Genomic DNA, 22,894 nt, shown 5'->3' on the forward strand with positions numbered 1-22,894 from the left:
AGAGATGTTGTGATGTTGCAACAACACTTGTATCTATTGGAGTGAAATTACATCATAGACTGTCATGGAAACCACACATAGACTACATTTGCAATCAAGATAATAAACCATCGGGTTTTTACCCCATAAAATCTTCAGCATTGTCCTAGACATCATGTGAGCTAACATAATATCAATTTGTGATACCCAAAATAGAGTATTGTTCACCAATATGAGATCCTTACCACCAAACCCATATAAATCAAGTTCAGCATAGAACTGCTTGTTTTGTGACAGGTAATCACCATGGAGAAGAAATCAAAGAAACAGTGTCACAAACATCCTTGAAAACTTAAATTAAATTGGCCAACATTACAAGAACATCACAAATGGACAATTCGTACTCTATAAAGTACTACATGAGTTATATCCAGTTGTTACCTTCCCGTGAGATCTTCTGTGTTGAGGACTTGATATTCACACAACCTTAAACTAGCACCCTACCAACCAAGAATTGATGTATACAAGTGCTCCTTCCTACCAAGAACAGCACCAGATCAGATGTGGTGATTGAGTAGATAGCGTAGTATTTAAATGAAAATTAGCAATAACTAATTTGTATTTGATACATCAGCTATGTACCCCTGGAGGGTCAACTGCTAATTAAAACTAAATCTTATGTGCACACACAGAGTGTAGTATCTCCTATGCTTCTATTACAGTGGAATTAACCACTAAAATAACTAGTGTTGCACCAATATGAGATTTTGCCAATATTTCGATAACTGATATTGGATAATATATTCAAACTGATAAATGTAACCGATCCGATATAGTACAACATGTCTATTTTATAGTAATTTTTACTAGTGAAAGACCACTTTAGCTTGTTTATAGTGGCAGTATTGCTATAACAACAGCTGACAGTACAACGAAGTACTGAAGCAATAATAACATTATATATATATATATAGTGCAGGAAAATGCAACTCATTAGATCTGTAGACATCATTTGGTGCACATGAGCATGTATTTCTGAATAAATTCATATATCTGTACCTGCTGCTTTTTTCATCTTGGTGCTGATCCGATACCAATATACAAAACACACAGCCAATATATGGCTTTTCCGATACCTGATCCGATTGTCAGTGCAACACTAAAAATAACAGACACTTGGGGACCATGTAACGTTGGGATAACAAACAAACGAACTTCATTATTTGTACTTTTCACCTAGTAATTTGTAATTTTGTGTGAAAAGTTTAAGCACATAACTCGGTAGTACAGTTAAGCAACATCATCTGTCAAGGTAATATCTGTGTGTAGGGTAGTGTGAGCCCATGTTACCAACCTCCTCATGGTGGTCCTGGTATCATGCCACTCTGGTGATGTGGCTAATGACGTTTGAAGCAGAAACCAGTACCCTGTTAAATTTTTAATTAGTGGCATGATAAATTTTGACAGTATAACAGAACTTGTCCTGGCTGGATCAGTCAACATACAGACTGGTTATCATCATAAATGCCACAGACCACTGCTACACAAGCCCCTGCCCTCAGATAGTAGCCGTGGCCTAACTGGTAAAATATGGACATGTACACATGTGATGTTTTGAACTTCAACAACTACACAAACTATGATTACAAAAATGACAAGTAATATGGTCCACTCTATATTGGGGAATACCCATCCCCTAATTGGTCACATGATGTCTAGTTACTATCCTGAGCAGGTCTACAGAGGTTTGCAAAATGTTTGCAACAAAACCGTAAAGCGCCAACCGAAAAAAGTGATCCATCAACTTTGAAATGTGTCGCCACAAATTTGATAGGTCACGTTTCTGGTGACTTCCTGTATTACAAAGATTCCGCAATCCTCTGTAGTTCATATTCTAGTGATGTCATCATCTGGATCGTGTGATCTGTATCATACATCACATGATCATCATGTGATACAGTGACAGACTTGCCATACCAGCAAGTTATAATAACCAGAATCAGGAACGGAATGGAATGACATGTTGTTTAGCTTCTTATTCATGCAGCTGTGTATGTACTTTAGTACCTCTATCTAGTGACACACAGTTAAGAAGACTGAACTATTCTAATAGAGCAGTCACTAACTGCTTCAGTTTTTTAGATTCTCCTGTACTAAAGTCAGTGGTCACTGACAAATTAAACCAGCTAGCCCACCAGTGGTCACTGACAAATTAAACCAGCTAGCCCACTATCATCTGGCTTTGGTATACTAATGAACTGACTAGTTTGAATACCAAGCCATTAACCGCTGATTATGCCCAGTTTGTATTACAATCTTCTATATAAAGCTGAAAAGCTGTCCGTCTGTTATGCACTCCATGGTGTCCAACGATTATCTTACCAACCACTGCACAAGTCAGTGTGGTTTTAGCATCAAACAAAGCACTCATCATCTTAGAATTGTATCACTTTTAAATGAAGTTTCCAACTGCCGTCATACGTTGTTTACAGGATGTTAAATGCAAGGGCGTAGCATAAATCTTGCTGGAATTCTTTCTGTAAACCGCATGCAAACTGTAAGTAAATAGCTTTTTATTCAGCTTTTATAAACAACTTAAGTAAACCATGATCACGTTTGGTAAAGCGGTAGAGCGTTGAACTTGCGAGTGTTTAGTCCCTAGATTGAACCCTGGTGAAAGCAATTTCTTCTTCTTTTTTTTTTTTTTTTTTTTCTTTCTTTTTACCTGACCTTTTTGGTTGCAACTTTGTTTTCTTCCAACCTTTTTGTTACAACTTTTTTGTTGCTTCAACAACCTTTCAACCTTTCGGTTACACCTTTTTTCTGTTACAACATGTTCTTTACTGCACATGATATATGCCGTAGCTACCATTATTCTCTCACTGGGCACCTGCTTACCTGTTTCAACATTGTTTTTTTTTCAAGAATTTTTGTACTTGCAATCAATACAGTGGAAGGTGTTGAGGTAATGACAAGGTAGTATTGTTTTGTAGGCTAACAAGAATTGCTTCATTAAAAAAATTTTTTTTTAAACTTTATTGTTAGCTAAGTTAAGTAATTATAAAGTTTCAAGTTCCAGTTTGTTAAGTTAGGTAATCCAAAGGATGTAGCACATGTTGTGCTGTCACACCATCAATGCTGGCCTCTATAGAGCTTTAAGAATAAGATATCATTAAATATACAGAATTTAATAGTGAAACTAATGGCATGTAAGGAATGCACAGGAATCAGTCACAACAATCTATCACCTTACTTGAATGTATATCCTGCACCATAGGACAGGTACCAGTGCTGTAGGGTACTGTATACAGATGCTACATGCTGCATTATGTACAAATTCATTCCTTTTTGTAGTCAGTAAGTCAAATGTCATGAAATTGTACCATTACGTGTATAGCCTGTATGACAGTTACTACTAACACTGCATTTATAATTTACACCTTTGTGGTAAACATGTGGACAAGGCTTAGCTTAGCTACACACAGCTCACATTTTTTAAAAGTGACATCACCTACATATATATGTGAATGGCACTGATGTTTAAATACTTGGCTCCCACTCCTTGGAGATGGTTCTGCACATAGGCCTTAGCATGTACCATACACAGTACGGTAAGTGCTGCACTGTGATGCAAGTTCCAATGCTACAATAGTATGTACAAATTCATGTCTTTTTGTGTCAGAATTTTAAAGGATTTGTGTGCATAATAGGACAGGTACTACCAGCACCATTTGTACCTGTGTGGTAAACACTCTAGTATACACAATATACCACATGTTATCTATAATAATATTATGCTTAAAGTATAAACAAGTGATGTTTCGTACTAATTGGGTTCCAATGCTGTGTAGAAATATTTGTCACTAGATAGCTACAAGATTAAACTTAGTGTAAAGTGCATGACTCACTGTAAGCAGTCCTGGGCAGGTACCAGTGCTAGTTCACAATAAAATTACTTGATTAAGTACATAAATGTCTAACAGCAAATTACTGTTCTTGCAAGTGAGCTGTCGCCAATAACTTACAAGTGGAAGGAGGTCAGTTCCATTCTCTTATTGCTCTAGGGAAGTAGCTAACTGTTCATGTAGGTAATAATCCATGTGAAGTGGTAGTTAGGATTGATTATCTGACTGTAGGAGTGGAACCATTCTTATCCATTGATAAGCTCTTCTTTAAATCATTTTTTTCTAAGGGCTACATTACATGGTGAACACCACAGCTACATTACATGGTGAACACCACAGCTACATTACAACTACATTGTATGAACTACAGGAGGAGAATGCAACAATAAAGAAAGTATTACTAGTATTACTACATAGCAACTGCTTAGTTAGTACACTGATAGCTGCTTCAAAATCAACATCGTGTCTATAAGCCTCACAGGGTAACCTTATTGGATCACATGACCCACCTCAACATCACAGAACTTTTCTTTCAAGTCAAATAGTCAATCGTATGCTGATATGACTTCATTGTAGTGTCCTATTTCTGTGCTAACCTGTACTAGGGGTGGGGCTTGATCACATCAACTCATTAACTACACCCACCAGCAAGTAATTCTACCATATTCTCCAGTTGTCATAGCAACCCTTCACAGCCTCCAACAAACAGTGGAAAGCCTTCTCCCTATGATCAACATCAATATAATGGAGAATTCAGGTACAGCTAATTTAAGGATCACAGAAAAATTAAGGATAATAGTAATGAAACACTTGGGGTCATACTAGTGAACATTTAAGACACTTTGCTGTTCCAAAGACACTTTTGGGCACCTACCAAGGCATGTATTGTGAGGGTGGTTAATGGCTACTAGTTTTTACACACCTCCATAATCCCTAATATACAGCATATGATTACTAACTTCATTTCTCTTCAAATGAACTGCTGATAAGTTGTTTTAGACCTCAGCATTCTGTGGGGATCATGTGATCATGACCTGCCACACCCACAACATTACCTTACATCACTATCCAACAAGACACATCTCCTAAATGCCTTCACTGCTAGATCATGATTGGCTAGTTTTAATGCCGCATGTCCCAGTGAAAACCACACACCCTCCTAAACAAATCAATGATAGTCACATGATATAAACGGGTTAACAAGAAGGTGTGACATCATTTTTGTGTAACATAATGTATATAGGGCTAAAACACCAAAATATAAACCTTGTAGTCATACTTTATCAATACTTGGGATTTGCTGAAAAGGAATAACGGGTGACCAGGTGGTTGTGAACTTGTAATTTAAATTATCTCCAAAACACTTTAATGTCTGAAAGGTAATTATTTTACCATACATGAGTTTATTAATGGTTTTAGTCCTCAAACTACCCGGCCGTTATTATTGTTGCTTGCTTGATAAGTGTCCAGTTGACATCTCATTTCTTTTTTTGCCCTACAAAAATGGCTGATAAGTTGCACATGCAGCACATTTTTATGACCACACCTCTTCATTAAACATGTCTATATGACAACACATCCACTAACTTGTAGAGATGATATCACTAATGACAACTGAAGACCCTCCACACACTCTTTATATTGTCACCAGTATCCATAGTAACTGATAAACATCACCATAGCAACACACCTCCTTGTGCAACTATAACATTTCTAATGAACAATGAACCTACCGTTATGTTGCCTTGACAACTGCCATGCCTTAACATCACCAAGAAGGCAATGTAGTAATGGAGTCCTTATTTGCTGACGAAGAACACTTTCTGCTTGAAGGCAAATTGTTACAATAACAACCAACAAGTTGCCATAGATACCTGCCAACATTCTGCAGACAGTCCATCCCATAATTGTAACAACCCAACGATACTAGACCATTGGTTAGATTATGCTGGAGTAATGGATCACATGGTCCATACAGTGGATGTGGCTATTACCTCAATGTTCCAGTGAGGAGAGAGTGGTAAACAATGGAATAGCCTCGGGCTGGAAATGTTTTACTCTTTCCATCCAAAAATAATAAATCAAACTGTATGTAAATGATGTATGGTTATATTCTTACATAACATCAGTAATATTGCTGATAGGCTAAAGTTTACAACAAGACTTAGACGTTCAATGGCCAACCGATGGAAGATGAGATTTAATATCCTGAAATGTGAGTTCTCAAACCAACACAATCCTATCTTGCATACTTATTATATTGAACATTCTTCCATTAAGGAAGTTACACCTGCCTAATATCTGTAGGGGTCACCATCAACAACAAGCTCACCTTCAATGACCATATCCAAGCAATCACCAATAAAGCTAACCAAATCAATGCCTTTATTTACAGAAACCTGCGCCACTGTCCAAGCACCATGAAATGTAACTGTTACAGAAGTATGGTCAGGCCAGTGCTTGAATATACATCACCTGTATGGGACCCCATACCTCAAATAATATTAATAAAATTGAAGAAGAATGGTCAGATTCTGCCTTGTGATTCTTCAAGTCACTCTAGTGCTAAGCACACTCAACTTACCTCCTTTACAACAAAGAAGAGAGAGAGCTGAACTTAAAATGATTTATAAAATTATTAATGATCTTGTTGGTATCCCTAAAGATTACTTTACCCCAAATGATTTGTGATTAATAAAAGGATACTACAAGCAACTGATGACAAACATTGACTCTTATAAATAATTATATTCATCCTTCCCAAGTACTGCCATAGTAAAGTGGCATAGCCCCCAAAATTGGCAATATTGTGCACTTTTTCATAAAACCATGAAACTTTCCATATAAATAGTACTCCTCATGACATGTACTCCCTGAGGCAGTAATTAACATGGTACCAAACAAAAGATCTTGCTGATAGAAACAACTTGGTTTTTATTTGAAGTCAATAGGTGATTTCATTCTTAAGTTATGATCATTTTATCAGCTGCAAAAGTTGATAAGTTTACCTGCCCTCGAGGTGTGAATTACTTGTGGGCAGATAATTATGCATAAATTTATCAAATTTTGCAGCTAATAAAAATACTTATAACCAGTGTTGGGCAAGTTACTTTTTTAAAGTAACTAGTTACATATTACATATTACTTGCAACTGAACTATTTAGTTACAGTTACATATTACCCTTAAAATAAAGTAACTATAATAATATTACATATTATATTACTTTGTGTCCACAACCTTAAGCTGTCACGTGTGAAACTACCACTTCATCACGTGAGATGATTGCATTGTTGGACAATGTGCAAATCTTGGTTATAAGTAAGAAGCTGGTGAATAAGCTTCATTCAGTAGGCTTCATTACTTCGTTGTGGCTAGGCGTTACTCAGTGGATTACTAATGAGATTAGTAACTTTGTTACTTGTAGTAATAATATTACATAATATTAGACTCGTTATAGTAACTATATTACTTAGGTAACACGTTACATTTGTAAGTAAAGTAACTTGAGTTACATGTATTTCATTATATTACTTAGTTACCACAAAAGTAATATTATTATGTAACGCATTACTCCCAACACTGCTTATAACTTAAGAATGAAATGACCTATTGACTTCAAATAAAAACCAAGTTGTTTCTATCAACAAGATCTTTTGTCTGGTACCATGTTTTAACAAGTTAATTACTGCCTCAGGGAGTTAAAGACAAAAATGGCCATAAAGGTCACCAAAGGTCAAATCAACGATGACACTATATCTAAAAATACATGTATTATATAATTGAGGATTACCATTTATGTGGAAAGTTTCATGGCTTGATGAAAACACAATTTTTTGGTTGTGCCACTATACTACCTGTCCAACCTAACCTTGACTGATGACTTTAGAACTTTATCAGTGAGTTTAGCATCATGAGGTAGTCATCTGTAATCAAATCAAGTGATTAAGCTAATCTGTTATCAAATTAGGCTCAGTCATCAAAGTATATTGATCAAAATATTAATCATGGTTACAGATCACTTACAGTAGAGATTACGGGTCATTCTATGTCAAAACCTATTTTGATTTGGCACAAACATGGACCCTATCAAACAACTTTCTCACACCAAAATTTGGCTCATTTCATTGGTCTCCCTTTAATTAAGTTATGACCACTCAAAGTTGCTGGTAACAATTTTAATAAAATGCTCATAATTTTGCTTGTAGAAACTTCTGGTTTGGATTTTTGAAATTCTTATTAAATTATCTTTTAGGTGATATGTAATTTGTTATGTGTTTTTATAGCGAGACTTTGGTGTTTGGGATTGCCGTATAGAGGGAAACTTTGGCGATTTGCTACAAATTTACCAAAGTTTAACCCGCCAATTACTTGTAGCACCTGAGATTAGCATCTTCCTAGCTACAGATTGAAATTGAATTCGCCAAAGGTTATTTTGTCAAATGCGATTTAGCTTGCTATTCGCCAAAGTTTCTCTCTATATGGTATTTGTTAAAATTGAAATCATGAGAGTTTTACCATGATAGTAATGTTATCACGTGATAAGGTTACATGCTTTATCACTAAGAAAAACTGTTAAGGTTGTGTCTTATCAAAGCAAAAAGTGCAGATAAGAGAGGTGCATGTGACTGGATGCTCAAGCCAAAAATGAAATTAACATGTTGGTCTAATGTTCTTCATTCATCACTGTGAGAGTTGGGATCACTAGTAGATCATGAGTTATAAGTGTTAATGTGTAGTCATGTTAGTACTACTGTTTGTATGGTACAAGTATGGGTGTACTGTATGAATAGAAATTTGACATGAACTTAAAATTGATGATTTGGTGGACGCTTACAAAATCAACAAATTAAAATCTCACCGTATTTTATTATTAGTATTTCTAATACTTTATGAGATCAAGCAAGGAGCAAGGTGGTGTCAAGCTTGTCAAGTATATATTATGGTGATGTTGAAGGTTATCAAAAGAGAATATGATCAAGTGAAGCTTCATCAAATTTGATAACATAGGTAGCTATAAATACTTTAACCATATATGGTAGGTATAGTCTGTACTAAATTGTTTTGTTATCAATGTACTAAACCTCAGCTAGTGGTTAATAAACAATTCTATGTGGATTGTCTGTAACACCCTACTCTTTTGCTGGAAGGAAGCAGATACACACAGTGGAGCTCTTGCACATTCCCAATCACTTCATTTCCTTTTCGGCTGCAGATAGCTGCTGCACTGGCAACAAATTAAATAAATCTCCATCCTCCATTTCACATGAAAGAGTCTCTAGTATGTGGGCCAGTGCATGGGCAGCATGCAAGGTAAGCCTCTATATGTAGTACATCTTTGTAAATGAGATGCCACATAGCTAGCCAGACATGTACAGTTTGCTACCACATGGAGCTCCAACTATTAGATGCGCATTTTGTCAAATTAAACTCTCACCAAATGCAGATTCTGCTTGACAAATTTCTGCTTATATGGTAAATAATGATTGACAACATACAAGTAACCTTATATGGCAAATAATGATTGACAACATACAAGTAACCTTATATGGCAAATAATGATTGACAACATACAAGTAACTTTATATCATACAACATGTCATGTCACTAATTATTTTGTACATTGTTGGGTAAAATAGATCTGATGTTATTATTAGCCAAATAAGGTAAAATCTCACTACAGTTGAACTATTTTACTATAATATGGCTGCTATAATCTTCACACTACATACAATACATTATCTAGTGAAATGTAAATATTGTTCTCTGTTGTGTATGGTGACATTGTCAACTGGTTCAGTGTCATTACAAGATGGTTCATATGAGGGGTGTATATGATACTGACTAAGTATTACTCCTAATAATAGTGTTATTACAGCTACAATGAGCCATGGTAGCCTTGTTAGTACACGTCTAATATGGGATGTGTCGTTAACAATCTTAGTAGCTTTCTCTTCACTCAGAAGTTGCTTTATTTCAACATCATCTCCAACATGGCTATCATCATCTGTACTGCCATCATCAGTTGTCATCTGACCGTCATCAGTTGTCATGGTAACCATCTCATCGTCATCATCAGTTGTCGTGGTAACCTGCTCATCACCAGTACCCTTCAAATCACCAGTTACTCCAGCATTTATTCTAGCCTGTACAACATAATCTCCATGGTAACAATCACTATGGTAACACACTCTATAAGTCTTGCACCCAGCTGGGCCTGTGCTAGTAGCACAAACACCGTCTGGTGAGACTGGTAGTATGATCTAGTCAAAATATTGGCTGGCTAATCAGAGTCAATGAGTTGCATTATTATTCCAAAGCCATTTGAAAACATCTAGAACTTTGAATAGGAGAACACAGACTTGTCTACTGTTAGTTGAGGACACCATTACATTTCTGGTGAAAAATCCAGTTGTGATTTTTTGGTAAAATCTAACAACAACTTGACAGCAAACGTCTTCCCAGGTGAAAAGTTGTAATGACTAACAAAAAAAATCATCTGCTTTTTACTTAATTACATTTATTGTCACCAGATGATGTTGTGTGTGGGCCCAACTGGGCATGATATTAGCTGTACCTTGTGTGATTGCTTCTTCCAATTAATACACACCACCAGAATGACCTCCAATGTCAACTACAGTAGCATCACACTGAATACAGGCAATGCTATGGCAAGGGATAGTACCTGTGTAATACTGCCCACAGCAGATCCCAGCATATAGCCTAAGGCTCCCATATCAACAGCATAGACCAGTGTTAGTGAAATTGGTACTCCGATGAGATGAAAACTAACCACATTAGTAATTGCTGTAGCAAACTGTTTACCACAACCTCTTAACACACCACCTAATACGGCCTGTGTAATGACACAATATTACATGATGTCTGTAGGCATTATGAGGTAGTTACTATAGAAACCTGCTGTGAACATAAACTGTAATCTTGCCCAACCCTTGAAACAGTGAAAATGTATTATTCAGTTATGATATTAACAAATATAAACATCTTAGACCTTTATAAGGCCTTCTGGTATACAGGCTCTGCCTTTACCAGGTACTTTAATCATAATAATAATCATAATACAACATCAATATCGTGTCCTGTACAAAAACTCCAATAGCAGCTTGTGGTATATTTTTGATATACTACAGCAAACTAGCCAATAGAATCAGTATATCACTTGTACATTTGATGTACGCATCTGATTGGCTAAAAATTCTTGATAGTGTTTAGTTGTTTTACCAGTTAGCCATGTCCGACTTGACAACTATTGGTACCATAGTAACCAATACCTGTTACCTAGCAACAATATTGTTGCCTAGCAACCGTTGCTAGGTAACCACTACTGATTTTAGAAATGATTTTGACACCATAACAACGGTTGCTAAGCAACTGCCAAAAGGCTTATAACTAGGTCAGCTTTAAATTTTGTTGCCTAGCAACAGTTGCTATGGATTGTTGGACCAATTTTCAAGTAGATTGCAGTCTGCGACACATGTGCATACTTCTTCAGCATACTAATCACAAAGAATTACTTACCAGTACTAATAATGGTGTAAAAACATTAGAAATTGCTGTTACTACTTCCAAGTGGGAGACGAGATGTTGTATTAACATATTATACTACAGATATCATGGTATTCGAAATATATACCAAAAGATATACATATTTAGGAAAGGATGCCATAGTACGAGGCTTTGCCTCGCACTATAACATCTTTTCTAAGTTTGTATATCTTTTGGTATATATTTCGAATACCATGATATCTGTAGTATAACATATACTAATCATAATAAATGTGCAATGCATTGCTTGGAACAATACTAGCTAGTAACAATTACTCCAGCAATGAGGGGTGTAGCCACAAACCGGCTAGGTATCAGTAAATGTTCTCTATAGCATACGTGACCGTCTCCGCAAAAATCCATCTAGTTCACACAAGCATGCGTATAGAGAAAATTTTAATTAAAAAAAAAAATTGGGGAAAATATGCGTGCTACAAAGAAAATTTTATGCAAGTTTTAATTGAGCCATTTGTCAGGAAAGGAAGTGTAAACCTATTTACCATCTTATGTGCCCCCACCATGGAGAGTTTAAAAACCTTTGTTTCATTTCTGTAGCCCCAATGGTTTGCGTGTCATGTACATTGGTTTATGATGCGGTAGACGTAAACAAAATTGTCACCGTTCTTCAATAAAACTGCCTTCATATGTCTATACGTAAGTGACTGCAAGGCTAATACTATACCTTGGCTGATCTACCAATCCATCATGAACACTGTAAGCCAAATTCCAACTTTGTAGTCGGAAGTTATGGCTGCGAATGTAAGCGCCTGTAGTCTATTTTTAGTATAGTCACTGTACAAATCAATTTCCTTGCTTTCCTACTTTCTAGCACTGTAATTCCAAAACTACTCACCATAATTGACTGAAATTTTGGTAAACCATTCCTTGGACTATGCAATAATGCTGAGAAAAAAAAATTAGGAAGTTGGGCAAACTAGATGGATTTTCGCTGAGATGGTCACATATGTGACCCAGCCTGGGAAAACCGGGCTTATCGCCTATTTAAAAGTATTGAGAAATGCCGGTTTTAAGTACTGAGTGTGTTGTAGCTCGCCAATGGTTGAAGTTATGTGTACCAAATTTTCACACGTTTTATACCAATTCCTTACCTTCCAGTGCATCCACTGTGTAAGCAGCCAACAACTAAGTTTCTCGCCATTTTAGATAGTTTTTAAACCGAGGTTGACTGTATCAGGTGAGCTGCAAATTGGGTGGGAGGCGGGGGCCCTGGAAGGCAGGTAAGATGGTGTTCAAAAATTGAAAAGGAAGGCCAAGAGATGAATTAGGCCATGTTTTGGGCCATTGAGGTCTCAAAAACTGGCTAAAATGAAAGAAAATTCACAGCAGAGGTACTTATTCAACACCACAGAGCTGTACAGCCACATACAGTCATCCCCAGGCTGACCAGAGCTCCATTAAGGCCCCACACCACACGTGCTGATCGCCACTGGGCTCGGGAAAAGCAGCCAGCAAAACCAGACCACTCAAGTCTAGCTGATTTTGATTGTGGAAAAATTAGATAGTTTATTCATGTAGCTTTGTATCCTGGGTGAAAAATCGAATCTGCTGACATGGGCGATAAGACCGGTTTTCTCAGACTGGGTCACATATAAAGATTGAGATACTCTAATAGAACAGTCACACTAACACAGTATGAACTGCTGAAATAACTCTCCTCAGAGGGTCAAATTTCCTGGTAGGCAAAATGCCTCCAGACCTTATAGTGATGCACCAGTTAATTGGTGAACGATCAGAAATAATCACCCAGCAATATCAGCAATATTGGTAACTATTAGCCAATTATTTAGCCAATTATTTAGCCGATTAATCTTAATGCTTTTGTAATAAAGTTTTAAAATGGCAATTTACAAAATACATCTGAAATTTTTTGGAAACATAAAACCATCAGTTATTGGTATCAGCCATTATATTAATTTGACTATCGACTGATCAGATAATTGGCACCAAAACTCTGGCTACACCCCTGACAGAAATAAACATGTCTCACAAAATTACTTTAATGTATAGCCAGAAAGTGTGACCAATTTGGTGAGAAAGTGGTGTTTCCCTAAAACCAAATCGTTTATCCAATACAAATCTGTGTTACCTCTACAAAATCCATCAAACCTTTCACCAAAATCCTATTATGACAAATTAGCCACCACAGTTTCCTCCTGTCAAACTTTCCGGCTATTACAGTAACTCATTTTTTTTGTATACACAACTTTCTAACACAATTTTCTTGCAAAACATCCAAATAGAGCAGTCATTCATACAAAAGTTGCTAATCATATGGAAATATTGATACATGAATTTTTTGCACAAAACAAAGCAAATTGTGGTATAACATATTGATCATTAATGAGTTTTGCTGTGTCCAGCCAAATATTTTAGCAGATAAATTTTTAGGTAGCCAAGTCTTGGATCTCACCTTATTGATATCACCTTTCTTACAAAAAATAAAACAAGACAAAATTACCCAATCTAGCCACTAGTAATGACACAAACCTCTGGCACTGCCAACCCAACAATGTCCATCTTTAGGCATTTTACTTTGTGGTATTGCTGATTAGACAAAGACCCCACCTTTTGGTACTACTGATTTTCGATAGCAGAGACGAAGACCACAGGCTAGTCTTCACCTCAGCTTTATATTCTACTGTTAGATAATAATCTCAAGACATCAAAGAAATTACCTGAATGGTATCCACTGGAAGAAATACACTCATCACAAACGTCAAATGGCCAACTTGATCGATCACTTCTCTACATAACAAGAAAGGTGCTAGGTATGAAATAGCGTGACTAAAATATTATTGTGCACAGTTAAGCTGTAACATGTCTACAGATAAGTCAATACAACGCAACTAACAGTCTAGTATTTATGGATCAAACATGTCCATACTAGTACAATAGTACATGTTGAGTACATGGAATATGTGTACCCTCTAACAGTGTCTGGCCAATACTGTACTTATTAAAATCACATGAGCCATTTTGCAGCATTACAAATTGTTAAGTTATCACATTATTGCTATTGTACTCACTAGGTATGGCTGTAACTGTTCTATCAGAGTACTCCGATATAATAGGATCATTACTGGTGCCCCCAGCCACTGTGGACAGATGTAGCTATCCTTGGCATTCACTGACAACATGTAACAGAGTTGTAGTGTGTTTTTAGGAGCCACCATTTTGTTATAGCACTCAATTATACCACATGGAATATTTCATATAGTGATCCCATGGGAGATACAAGAGTGCAACACTGGACACTACACAACAGTACACACCACACTACACTATATTACACTACACACAATGGTTCTCACCTGTCACTAGTAAACAATTCCCCAATGTTTCGATAACTCAACATCGTCACTATTTCAATCAATGACCACACACCTGATCATACCACAATACAAACAGCACAAGTCTCAACATAACTGACTTGCTATACATACTGCAACTACAGCAGATCTTTTAGCCTTTGATGGTTCCCCTGCTCCGAGCATGTTCCCCACTCTGATACCAACTGCTATACTGATGCTAAGTGGCACCTGTAATGTCATGTAACATGTAGCCCTAGGCTATTGTAACACTGTACCATGTAGCACATCACAGCTATGTTAAACATAATGATGTAAGCAGCCTGTTGTGTTTCATTGACACTCCCAGTTACAAACGCTCCAATTTCAAAATTTGATATTTCAGCGGCTATGGTGATCGTACCAGGTATGGCCAGCTTGAGGAACATGCCCCACTCATCCAAACAGTCCCAACTCCAACCTAGAACACTACTATATAAGGCAGTCAATGGAGAGGGAAATCACCTTTCCATGTAGTCTTATGGATTCCCCTGATCTTGATGTAGAGCAGGAAACAGGTAGTCATGGCGAACATCGCTATGACAATTGATAACACAGCTCCTCTAAAGGAATAATATAACATTTCATGTCACAACTATCAACTAGGGTTTAGATAACATTGACAGCTGCCTTAACACAACTACCAACTAGGGTTTAGATAACATTGACAACTGCCTTAACACAACTACCAACTAGGGTTTGGATAACATGACAGCTGCCTTAACACAACTACCAACTAGGGTTTAGATAACATGACAGCTGCCTTAACACAACTACCAACTAGGGTTTAGATAACATGACAGCTGCCTTAACACAACTACCAACTAGGGTTTAGATAACATTGACAGCTGCCTTAACACAACTACCAACTAGGGTTTAGATAACATTGACAGCTGCCTTAACACAACTACCAACTAGGGTTTGGATAACATGACAGCTGCCTTAACACAACTACCAACTAGGGTTTGGATAACATGACAGCTGCCTTAACACAACTACCAACTAGGGTTTGGATAACATGACAGCTGCCTTAACACAACTACCAACTAGGGTTTGGATAACATGACAGCTGCCTTAACACAACTACCAACTAGGGTTTGGATAACATGACAGCTGCCTTAACACAACTACCAACTAGGGTTTAGATAACATGACAGCTGCCTTAACACAACTACCAACTAGGGTTTAGATAACATTGACAGCTGCCTTAACACAACTACCAACTAGGGTTTAGATAACATGACAGCTGCCTTAACACAACTACCAACTAGGGTTTAGATAACATTGACAGCTGCCTTAACACAACTACCAACTAGGGTTTAGATAACATTGACAGCTGCCTTAACACAACTACCAACTAGGGTTTGGATAACATGACAGCTGCCTTAACACAACTACCAACTAGGGTTTGGATAACATGACAGCTGCCTTAACACAACTACCAACTAGGGTTTGGATAACATGACAGCTGCCTTAACACAACTACCAACTAGGGTTTGGATAACATGACAGCTGCCTTAACACAACTACCTGAATACTACATGCGTGATGATGTGGCTACTAAATAGTGTAGTTTCTATTAAAGCTGTGAATGGCTGTGATTAGAGTTGTCTCATGGATATAACTCATACGATGTAGTGGACAGCATTGTGTGTAACAACCATACATCACCTGGCTATAGTAATACTGCAGACAAGTTATGGTGATACAAGAGGAGCAGAGACAAATATAACAGTCAGTCATCAGACATTAGCCATCCAAAAATGTCCTAGCTATCAAAAGAAAAGAGGGATGGAACCTAACAACAAATGTTTGGCTTATGGCTTGTACTGCTAATCATAACTACAACTTAGTTGCTAGGAGACACCACATCCTCACAACCCAAGGGCGTGGCCATGAATTACTCACATTCAATTAGCAACAGTTATTAGCTCACAACAACCACCACCAATGCTGTGTGTTGATTTAACTAGTACAATCTGACTGTAATTGATTGAAATGTCCTACCTAGTCCTACCATGACTGATCAAGCCATGGTAGGACAGGACATTATGGACAAGGACAGGACATTATGGTGGGTCTACTGCTGAATATTATATTAGTCTCTGGTTGGATGTGTTTACATGAGCTGTACATTTTTATTGGTAAATCTTTATTTCAAGACAATTTATTGAAACTATAGTGCATTTTTGAAAGTTTATATATTTCTAGATCTAACAGTGTGGTGAACCCCAGTGAACCCTGCTGATTTGGCTGGTAACAAAGCCAGAGTTATGCAAAATCTGTTTTATTTGAGGAAGGTAATACAGTGATCTCAGTGTAACGCAGTGAAGGGTTGTTGTTTCATTATAGAAAACATACATGACAAGTCTGGTGAAGTTTTATGCATCAAATCACAATATATTAATTTCACCATGAATCTCGAGTGCCATTAGAAACTAAGTACATTGCCTTTAAGCTTACACGAAGGACGATCTACAAACCCCAGTGAACCCCATCATTTTTCAGTTTAGTATTGCGACTATTACTCTACTATTGGCCCAGCTAGCAAGTGCACACATCTATAGGTTGAGCTAATGGTGTCTCTTAGAGGAGGACATTAGGTGTTTAACTCATTTTCAAGCTCCTATTCACGTTTTCCATTGTCCTGGTGCTATGTAACTGATGAGCAGAGAAGAGACGTGTTTATGACGAGAGAGTTTGCTTCTCTCCTCTGTTTTTTTTTCTGCTTGTGGATGGGACCAACTACAGCCCATAGTGTATTATAAGAAACTAGCTTTAATGTTGGCTGACAAGCGGGAGATGAATTCTCTATTAAGGTCAGCCATTATGCGTTTGAGGGGTCATCGTTCTACTGCACGTTGTCCAACATCTGCCAGTATAAGTCTGGCTTATTATTGTGAGGGCAGGCTTAATGTCGATGCCCTTGAATAGCTTTGTTCTTAATAGTCACTGGTATTATCCAGCTGTCCAGCACTTGACAGCCAGTGCTGGGGGTGGTGGTAAGAGCATTCCATCTAGCCTGGAAAAAAGTGGATGTGCAGTCCAGTTATACATGTTGTAGCACATAACAGGCAAAGGTCAACCAACTCACTTGATTTCCAGTCCAGCTACAAGCAGCAGTAGTGACAAGCTGGTCACGTTGACAAGGTTACCAATGACAGCTGCTCCTGCCATTGGCTTGACTACACCCTAACAACACCATACTTAATACTCAATATCACCATCACTATTATCCTTACCTGAGTCTGTAAGTACCTCATCACTAGCAGTTGCACACATAATATCTATAAACATCATTGACACCATATAAGGACACAATATTAAAATGATAAGGAGACCTCCTGAACTCCAATAGTGTCAGGTAATGAATTGTGTTTAATACAGAGAGGTTTTGTGAGAGGTTTTGTTCAACTACTTTAATACAGAGAGGTTTTGTTCAACTACTTAATAGAACACACACTACAATCTAATTGATGATTATTATACACACAATATAACGGACTTTTCATAATGTATTGTACACATCATACTATATGAATATAAGTGTCCTGATTATCAAGGTGTCCTGATTATCAAGGTGTCTTGATTTTCCAGGTCAGTTTACATTTTCCAGGCTAGCATGCTTCCATTGTAGTGGTCTAAACATGTGAGATGTCATAAACTGGTTAGGACAAGTGTGCTAAGTGTAAATGCACAATCATTTTATGTACTAAGGGATATTAACTAAGTGTCTGGATTATGTAGGTGTCCTTAAGTGTCCACATTATCAGGTACTCACCATTAATCTCATAATGGAGAACTTGCAGTAGATAGACGCCAACCTGTCCACATACAATATTCACCACATTATAGTAACTTGTATTACTCACTTGGCCACACAAGGGGACTGGTGGAGAGTTAATAAAATTGACTCAGCATTTAATAACAAACTTGCTACAGGGAACAAGGCCAGAAAACAGATCAGCAAGCTTCTCTGGAGTACCACACCCACCCTTCTGTAGTTACCAGCACCGTACGCCTGTGAGAGGAGAGTACACCATGACAGTATAAAGGATTACTGACCTGTGAACAAAGTGTCTCTGTTGCTGAGGATAATCCAATCAATGTAGTAAAACCACAAAGTGACATGAACTATTGTCATGGCAACAGTTACAACATACACAGATATAGAACACCACTCACCGATGAACCAAGTGCTGTAGAAAAAAACAAATAAAAACAAATTTTCAATTGTTGACAATGAAATGCTACAATACAATAAACAAGTTTGAACCCATGCAGTTAATATTATCCCTGCTATTAAGTATCATACAATATGGTAGTACTGGGGATCATGGAGGATCAGGGATCATGGAGGATCAGGGATCAGGGAGGATCAGGGATCAGGGAGGTTAGCATTTTCTCACATAACATATAGATCACAAGCTAGCCACACAACACCTTTATGGTGCCTTAGCAATATTGAGTAGGTACAACCAAGCTCAAAAGTTAAAATATACATTCAGCAGAATTTTCTGCTGCTGATTTCTACAGACAAGCGTCACTCAACAATGGCTAAGGCTATAGGCTTGATTCTTTCACTGCTGGACGTCGCTGCAACCCGACAGGTGCCTTTAGGCATACCACAGTATGTACAATCTACTCATCATGACATACCGTGTCCCTCTTTATCATCTTCACTGCGGTACAAGGTGTCAATTCACGGTAGTGCTTGATGGCTTCTCTCGTTTGTAATGGAAATTCTCCATATCTCCGTCGAGAATGGAATTGCAGAGACACTTCTTGTATTGCTCTTAATACTGTGAAACAGGTTGAACATAACTGATAATGAAGTATAATGGCCACTCAAAATTGATAGTTGGGATATGCAGTCAGATGAAAACATTTAAGTCTTTCTATTGATGTGGTAGGTGCGGGCTCACCAGACATATTAAGTTACAACAAACAAATTTTAGGGATCATTGCAATAAATAGTAAAACAAGGGAGGTCACCTCATCTGGTATTAGCCGTCTGCTACATCAGGTGTAGGCAACCTCCCATTTCTTCACTAATACAATCTTTTCCTTGTACTTGTAGATTCATCTAATGCAATAAAATATTATTAATTTAAAAATGAAGTAGGGTTCCAGCTATAGAGCTCTTTCAGCATTATGCAATTTCTATGTTCACCCACACATCAGTCATAATGGTGCAGAGGTGCTGGTAATTAGGGGCTACATAGAAGGGGATAGCATGGCTAAACTCTCGCCATATGCTGAAAAACTCTCCCGAGAAGCAAAGGATAGATACTTAGACAAAATATCTACTTTAGGTGGAGTGGACCCTTTCTCTGGAGTTGCTATTGGCGACATTTGCCATACAACGCCTTTAGTTGATGTCTGCGATTTGGTGTTGTACTTGGTTTTGAAAACCAGTTTTATGACAGCTACACAGTTTCAAGTTCGCAAAGGACTGGAAGCTAGCTTACAACCAGTTTGTCTGTGGGTGGGTTAAAGACGTCAAAACAAGAAAAGTATCAGGAAAATAATTTCTGCTACCATCTAATATTGTTGTGCCATTTGGGACCCGCATCACCAAAATGACATCTCTTAACTTGAAATGATTCAATATCAAGCTGCTCGTTTTGTCTTAAATAAGCCTTGGGACAGACATCATCTAGAAACGTAGAAAGCAAGCACGCCTCATCCTATTGTACATTTACAAGATAGTAAATCACTTATCCCAAATCGCTGTCTGCCATCATTAAATCAAACTGCTACCTGAGCTCATCATGATCAGAAATTTAATCATATACAATCTTCAGTAAACACTTATCTATATTCATTCCTATTCATGGTCTATGTATCCCTTTTTCCCGGCTTTAGCTACTGAATTCATACACTGATAACAGTATTGCTCACAATCAAAGTCACTTGAATTTATGCCTACCAAGAGGAGTATTGTCAATTATGTTATTATTGTCATTATATACAGGTCCGTCATTCACAGCACATCAGTGAGACTGCATTAAGCTGTTGGATTGTAAGTGGTAAAGTCTGTTGTGTCCACTGAAACTGCATGGCTGGCTTGGACCTATACAGCTGCTGTCCTTTTTTACCTCGAGGATTCCAGGTACTGAGACAAGCACACAACAAGCATGGCAATGGATTATACCATCGTACATGAAGTCACCGACCTATTAAGGAAATTGATTCACTTCAGCTTGTGGTAAGAAATGGAAACTTGATGAACTAATTGATGGGAAAGATGGAGAGCGATGTACTGCTTGCTGTACACAGAGAAGTTGCTACAGACCCTGAAATGGCAATATTGTTTGAGAACCTTAGTCTTGGAGACACATGTCCTGCAGTATTTTCTGTAGTATCATGTTATTCTTAGCCATTCATACTGAAGTTTTATGCTACTAAATTTCCCAAGGTCTTTAATGTCATTAAGGCAACCAGAATATGTTGATCTGGGGTATGATGAGCTGTGAAACTACAATACTAGAAATGACTATTGAAATGTCTCTGGCTGTTGAAGGGGAAACAAGGTTACAAAGACAGTCAAGGCTGTGGTTCCATTTAGAGCAGCATCAAGAATGAAGTCTGGTTACCATACAAACTCTAACCCAACCCTTCTCAATCTCTCATTAAGATCATCTGTTATCTAGAAGAAGTTAGTTTTGATAGTAAACTAACTACATGGGGAACCAAACAAGAGAGAATGGCCCATTTATCTTAGAGTTCAAAACATCACTACGTGAATCTTCACATTACAAACAGTGGACTTGTTATCAATCTCAAGTGGCCCTGCACGGGTGCCTCACCTGATGCTATTTTTGCTGCGGTAAGGGAATTCTCGAAATCAAGTGACCACCGTTGTGAAACAATTTAAGATGCTGTTCAAGATAAAGGGTTTTGCTTGAAGGAAAGAGATGGATTGGTCAAGTTGGATTGTACACATACTTTTATAAAGTTCACACACAAATGTGCATCTGTGACGTTATATTTTTGTGGCTGCACAGTTGTTGAGGATGAAATGCAAGGTTTGCACATTGAACGGATTACTACACAAAAAAACATTTTGAGAAGAGAACAAGAGAAAACAGAGTATGTTTTTTAGGAAATGCCTGTTACCAGAGATCTTGGGTAATAGGTTCACCAGGGACAACATCAGCACTTCTGGTTCAATAGATGGTGAGCTGCCAAGTAGTGGTGAACCAAGTAACAACAACTATACCAGTATAGAGGAGGAAACCTTCTGCTACTGTCGTGGTCCAGAAGAACTAATGATTGCTTGTGACAATCCAGACTGCCCGATAGAATGGTTCCATTTGATTTGTCTTGTGTTCCTAAAGGAAAGTTGTACTATTCTGACTGCAACAACTATTGGAAACGCGACTCGGTTGTGGTATGAGATGTTATCATACACACATGATTTGCATACACACATGATTTGCATACATAACATTATACAATAAAATTGTCTACAAATATTTGTGAGTGCACAGCTTACACTGCCAATTAATGGGATATCTTCTCCATGTCTACACTTTACAAAGTGAATGGAGATTGTACTCTGAAGAATCGAGTATTTCTGTCTCACCAGACCTATCACCCTCTCCACATGGATATGTACATTGGCTATACTCCTCATTTTTTCAACTTCAAGTACACTTAACTGATCCTTCACTTTTGTGAATGCAGGAATATGCAGACATGTCTACGTGACACCAACTGTCTCACCAATATCAAAGCCATGGTCAGCTAATATGATGTCACCAGGTAGCAGTTTAGATAATAATCCACAATGTTCGGTTAAGTATCGGTCATTCACACGAACATTGAATGGCAGCAAACATGTGGCACCTGGTCTCCTTTGCCTGTCACAAAAAAAGATTGATAAGATTGTGTCAGGGAATACATAGACTTCAGTGAATTACCTCCAGCTAGAGGCCTGAGCAAAGCTTATCTGGAGGGGCAGGTGATCATTGTCCAAGCTGAAGAATTAACAGCATCTCGAAAGTTAATCCCTAACTATGAAACTTGGTCCCAGTGTTTTTCCCCATTTGCAGCCGTGACCATCACCCATG

General features: G+C 37.7%; 1 protein-coding gene across 4 annotated transcripts in view; it reads right to left on the reverse strand.

Moving 5' to 3' along the window:
* Window positions 1–9,314: 9,314 nt before the first annotated feature.
* Window positions 9,315–22,894, reverse strand: part of LOC136264451 (multidrug and toxin extrusion protein 1-like) — a 30,196-nt gene continuing 16,616 nt past the window's right edge. For 2 of the 4 annotated variants that reach the window (XM_066059186.1, XM_066059185.1), the window contains exons 3-16: window positions 19,002–19,015; window positions 18,882–18,950; window positions 18,689–18,837; window positions 18,598–18,640; window positions 18,059–18,103; window positions 17,911–18,008; window positions 15,282–15,379; window positions 15,056–15,237; window positions 14,900–15,008; window positions 14,781–14,853; window positions 14,145–14,214; window positions 10,568–10,738; window positions 10,460–10,516; window positions 9,416–10,028 (exon numbers count right to left, since the gene is read on the reverse strand). In XM_066059186.1, coding sequence (XP_065915258.1) covers window positions 9,621–10,028; window positions 10,460–10,516; window positions 10,568–10,738; window positions 14,145–14,214; window positions 14,781–14,853; window positions 14,900–15,008; window positions 15,056–15,237; window positions 15,282–15,379; window positions 17,911–18,008; window positions 18,059–18,103; window positions 18,598–18,640; window positions 18,689–18,837; window positions 18,882–18,950; window positions 19,002–19,015 — 1,586 coding nt within the window. In that variant the 3' untranslated portion in view covers window positions 9,416–9,620. Of the gene's footprint in view, window positions 9,388–9,415; window positions 10,029–10,459; window positions 10,517–10,567; window positions 10,739–14,144; window positions 14,215–14,780; window positions 14,854–14,899; window positions 15,009–15,055; window positions 15,238–15,281; window positions 15,380–17,910; window positions 18,009–18,058; window positions 18,104–18,597; window positions 18,641–18,688; window positions 18,838–18,881; window positions 18,951–19,001; window positions 19,067–22,894 lie in introns of those variants that run through there. The other 2 variants (XR_010705116.1, XM_066059184.1) reach the window with 2 other exon arrangements.

The sequence above is a fragment of the Dysidea avara genome, chromosome 8, assembly GCF_963678975.1.
Source record: "Dysidea avara chromosome 8, odDysAvar1.4, whole genome shotgun sequence".
In the NCBI taxonomy this organism is placed as follows: domain Eukaryota; kingdom Metazoa; phylum Porifera; class Demospongiae; order Dictyoceratida; family Dysideidae; genus Dysidea; species Dysidea avara.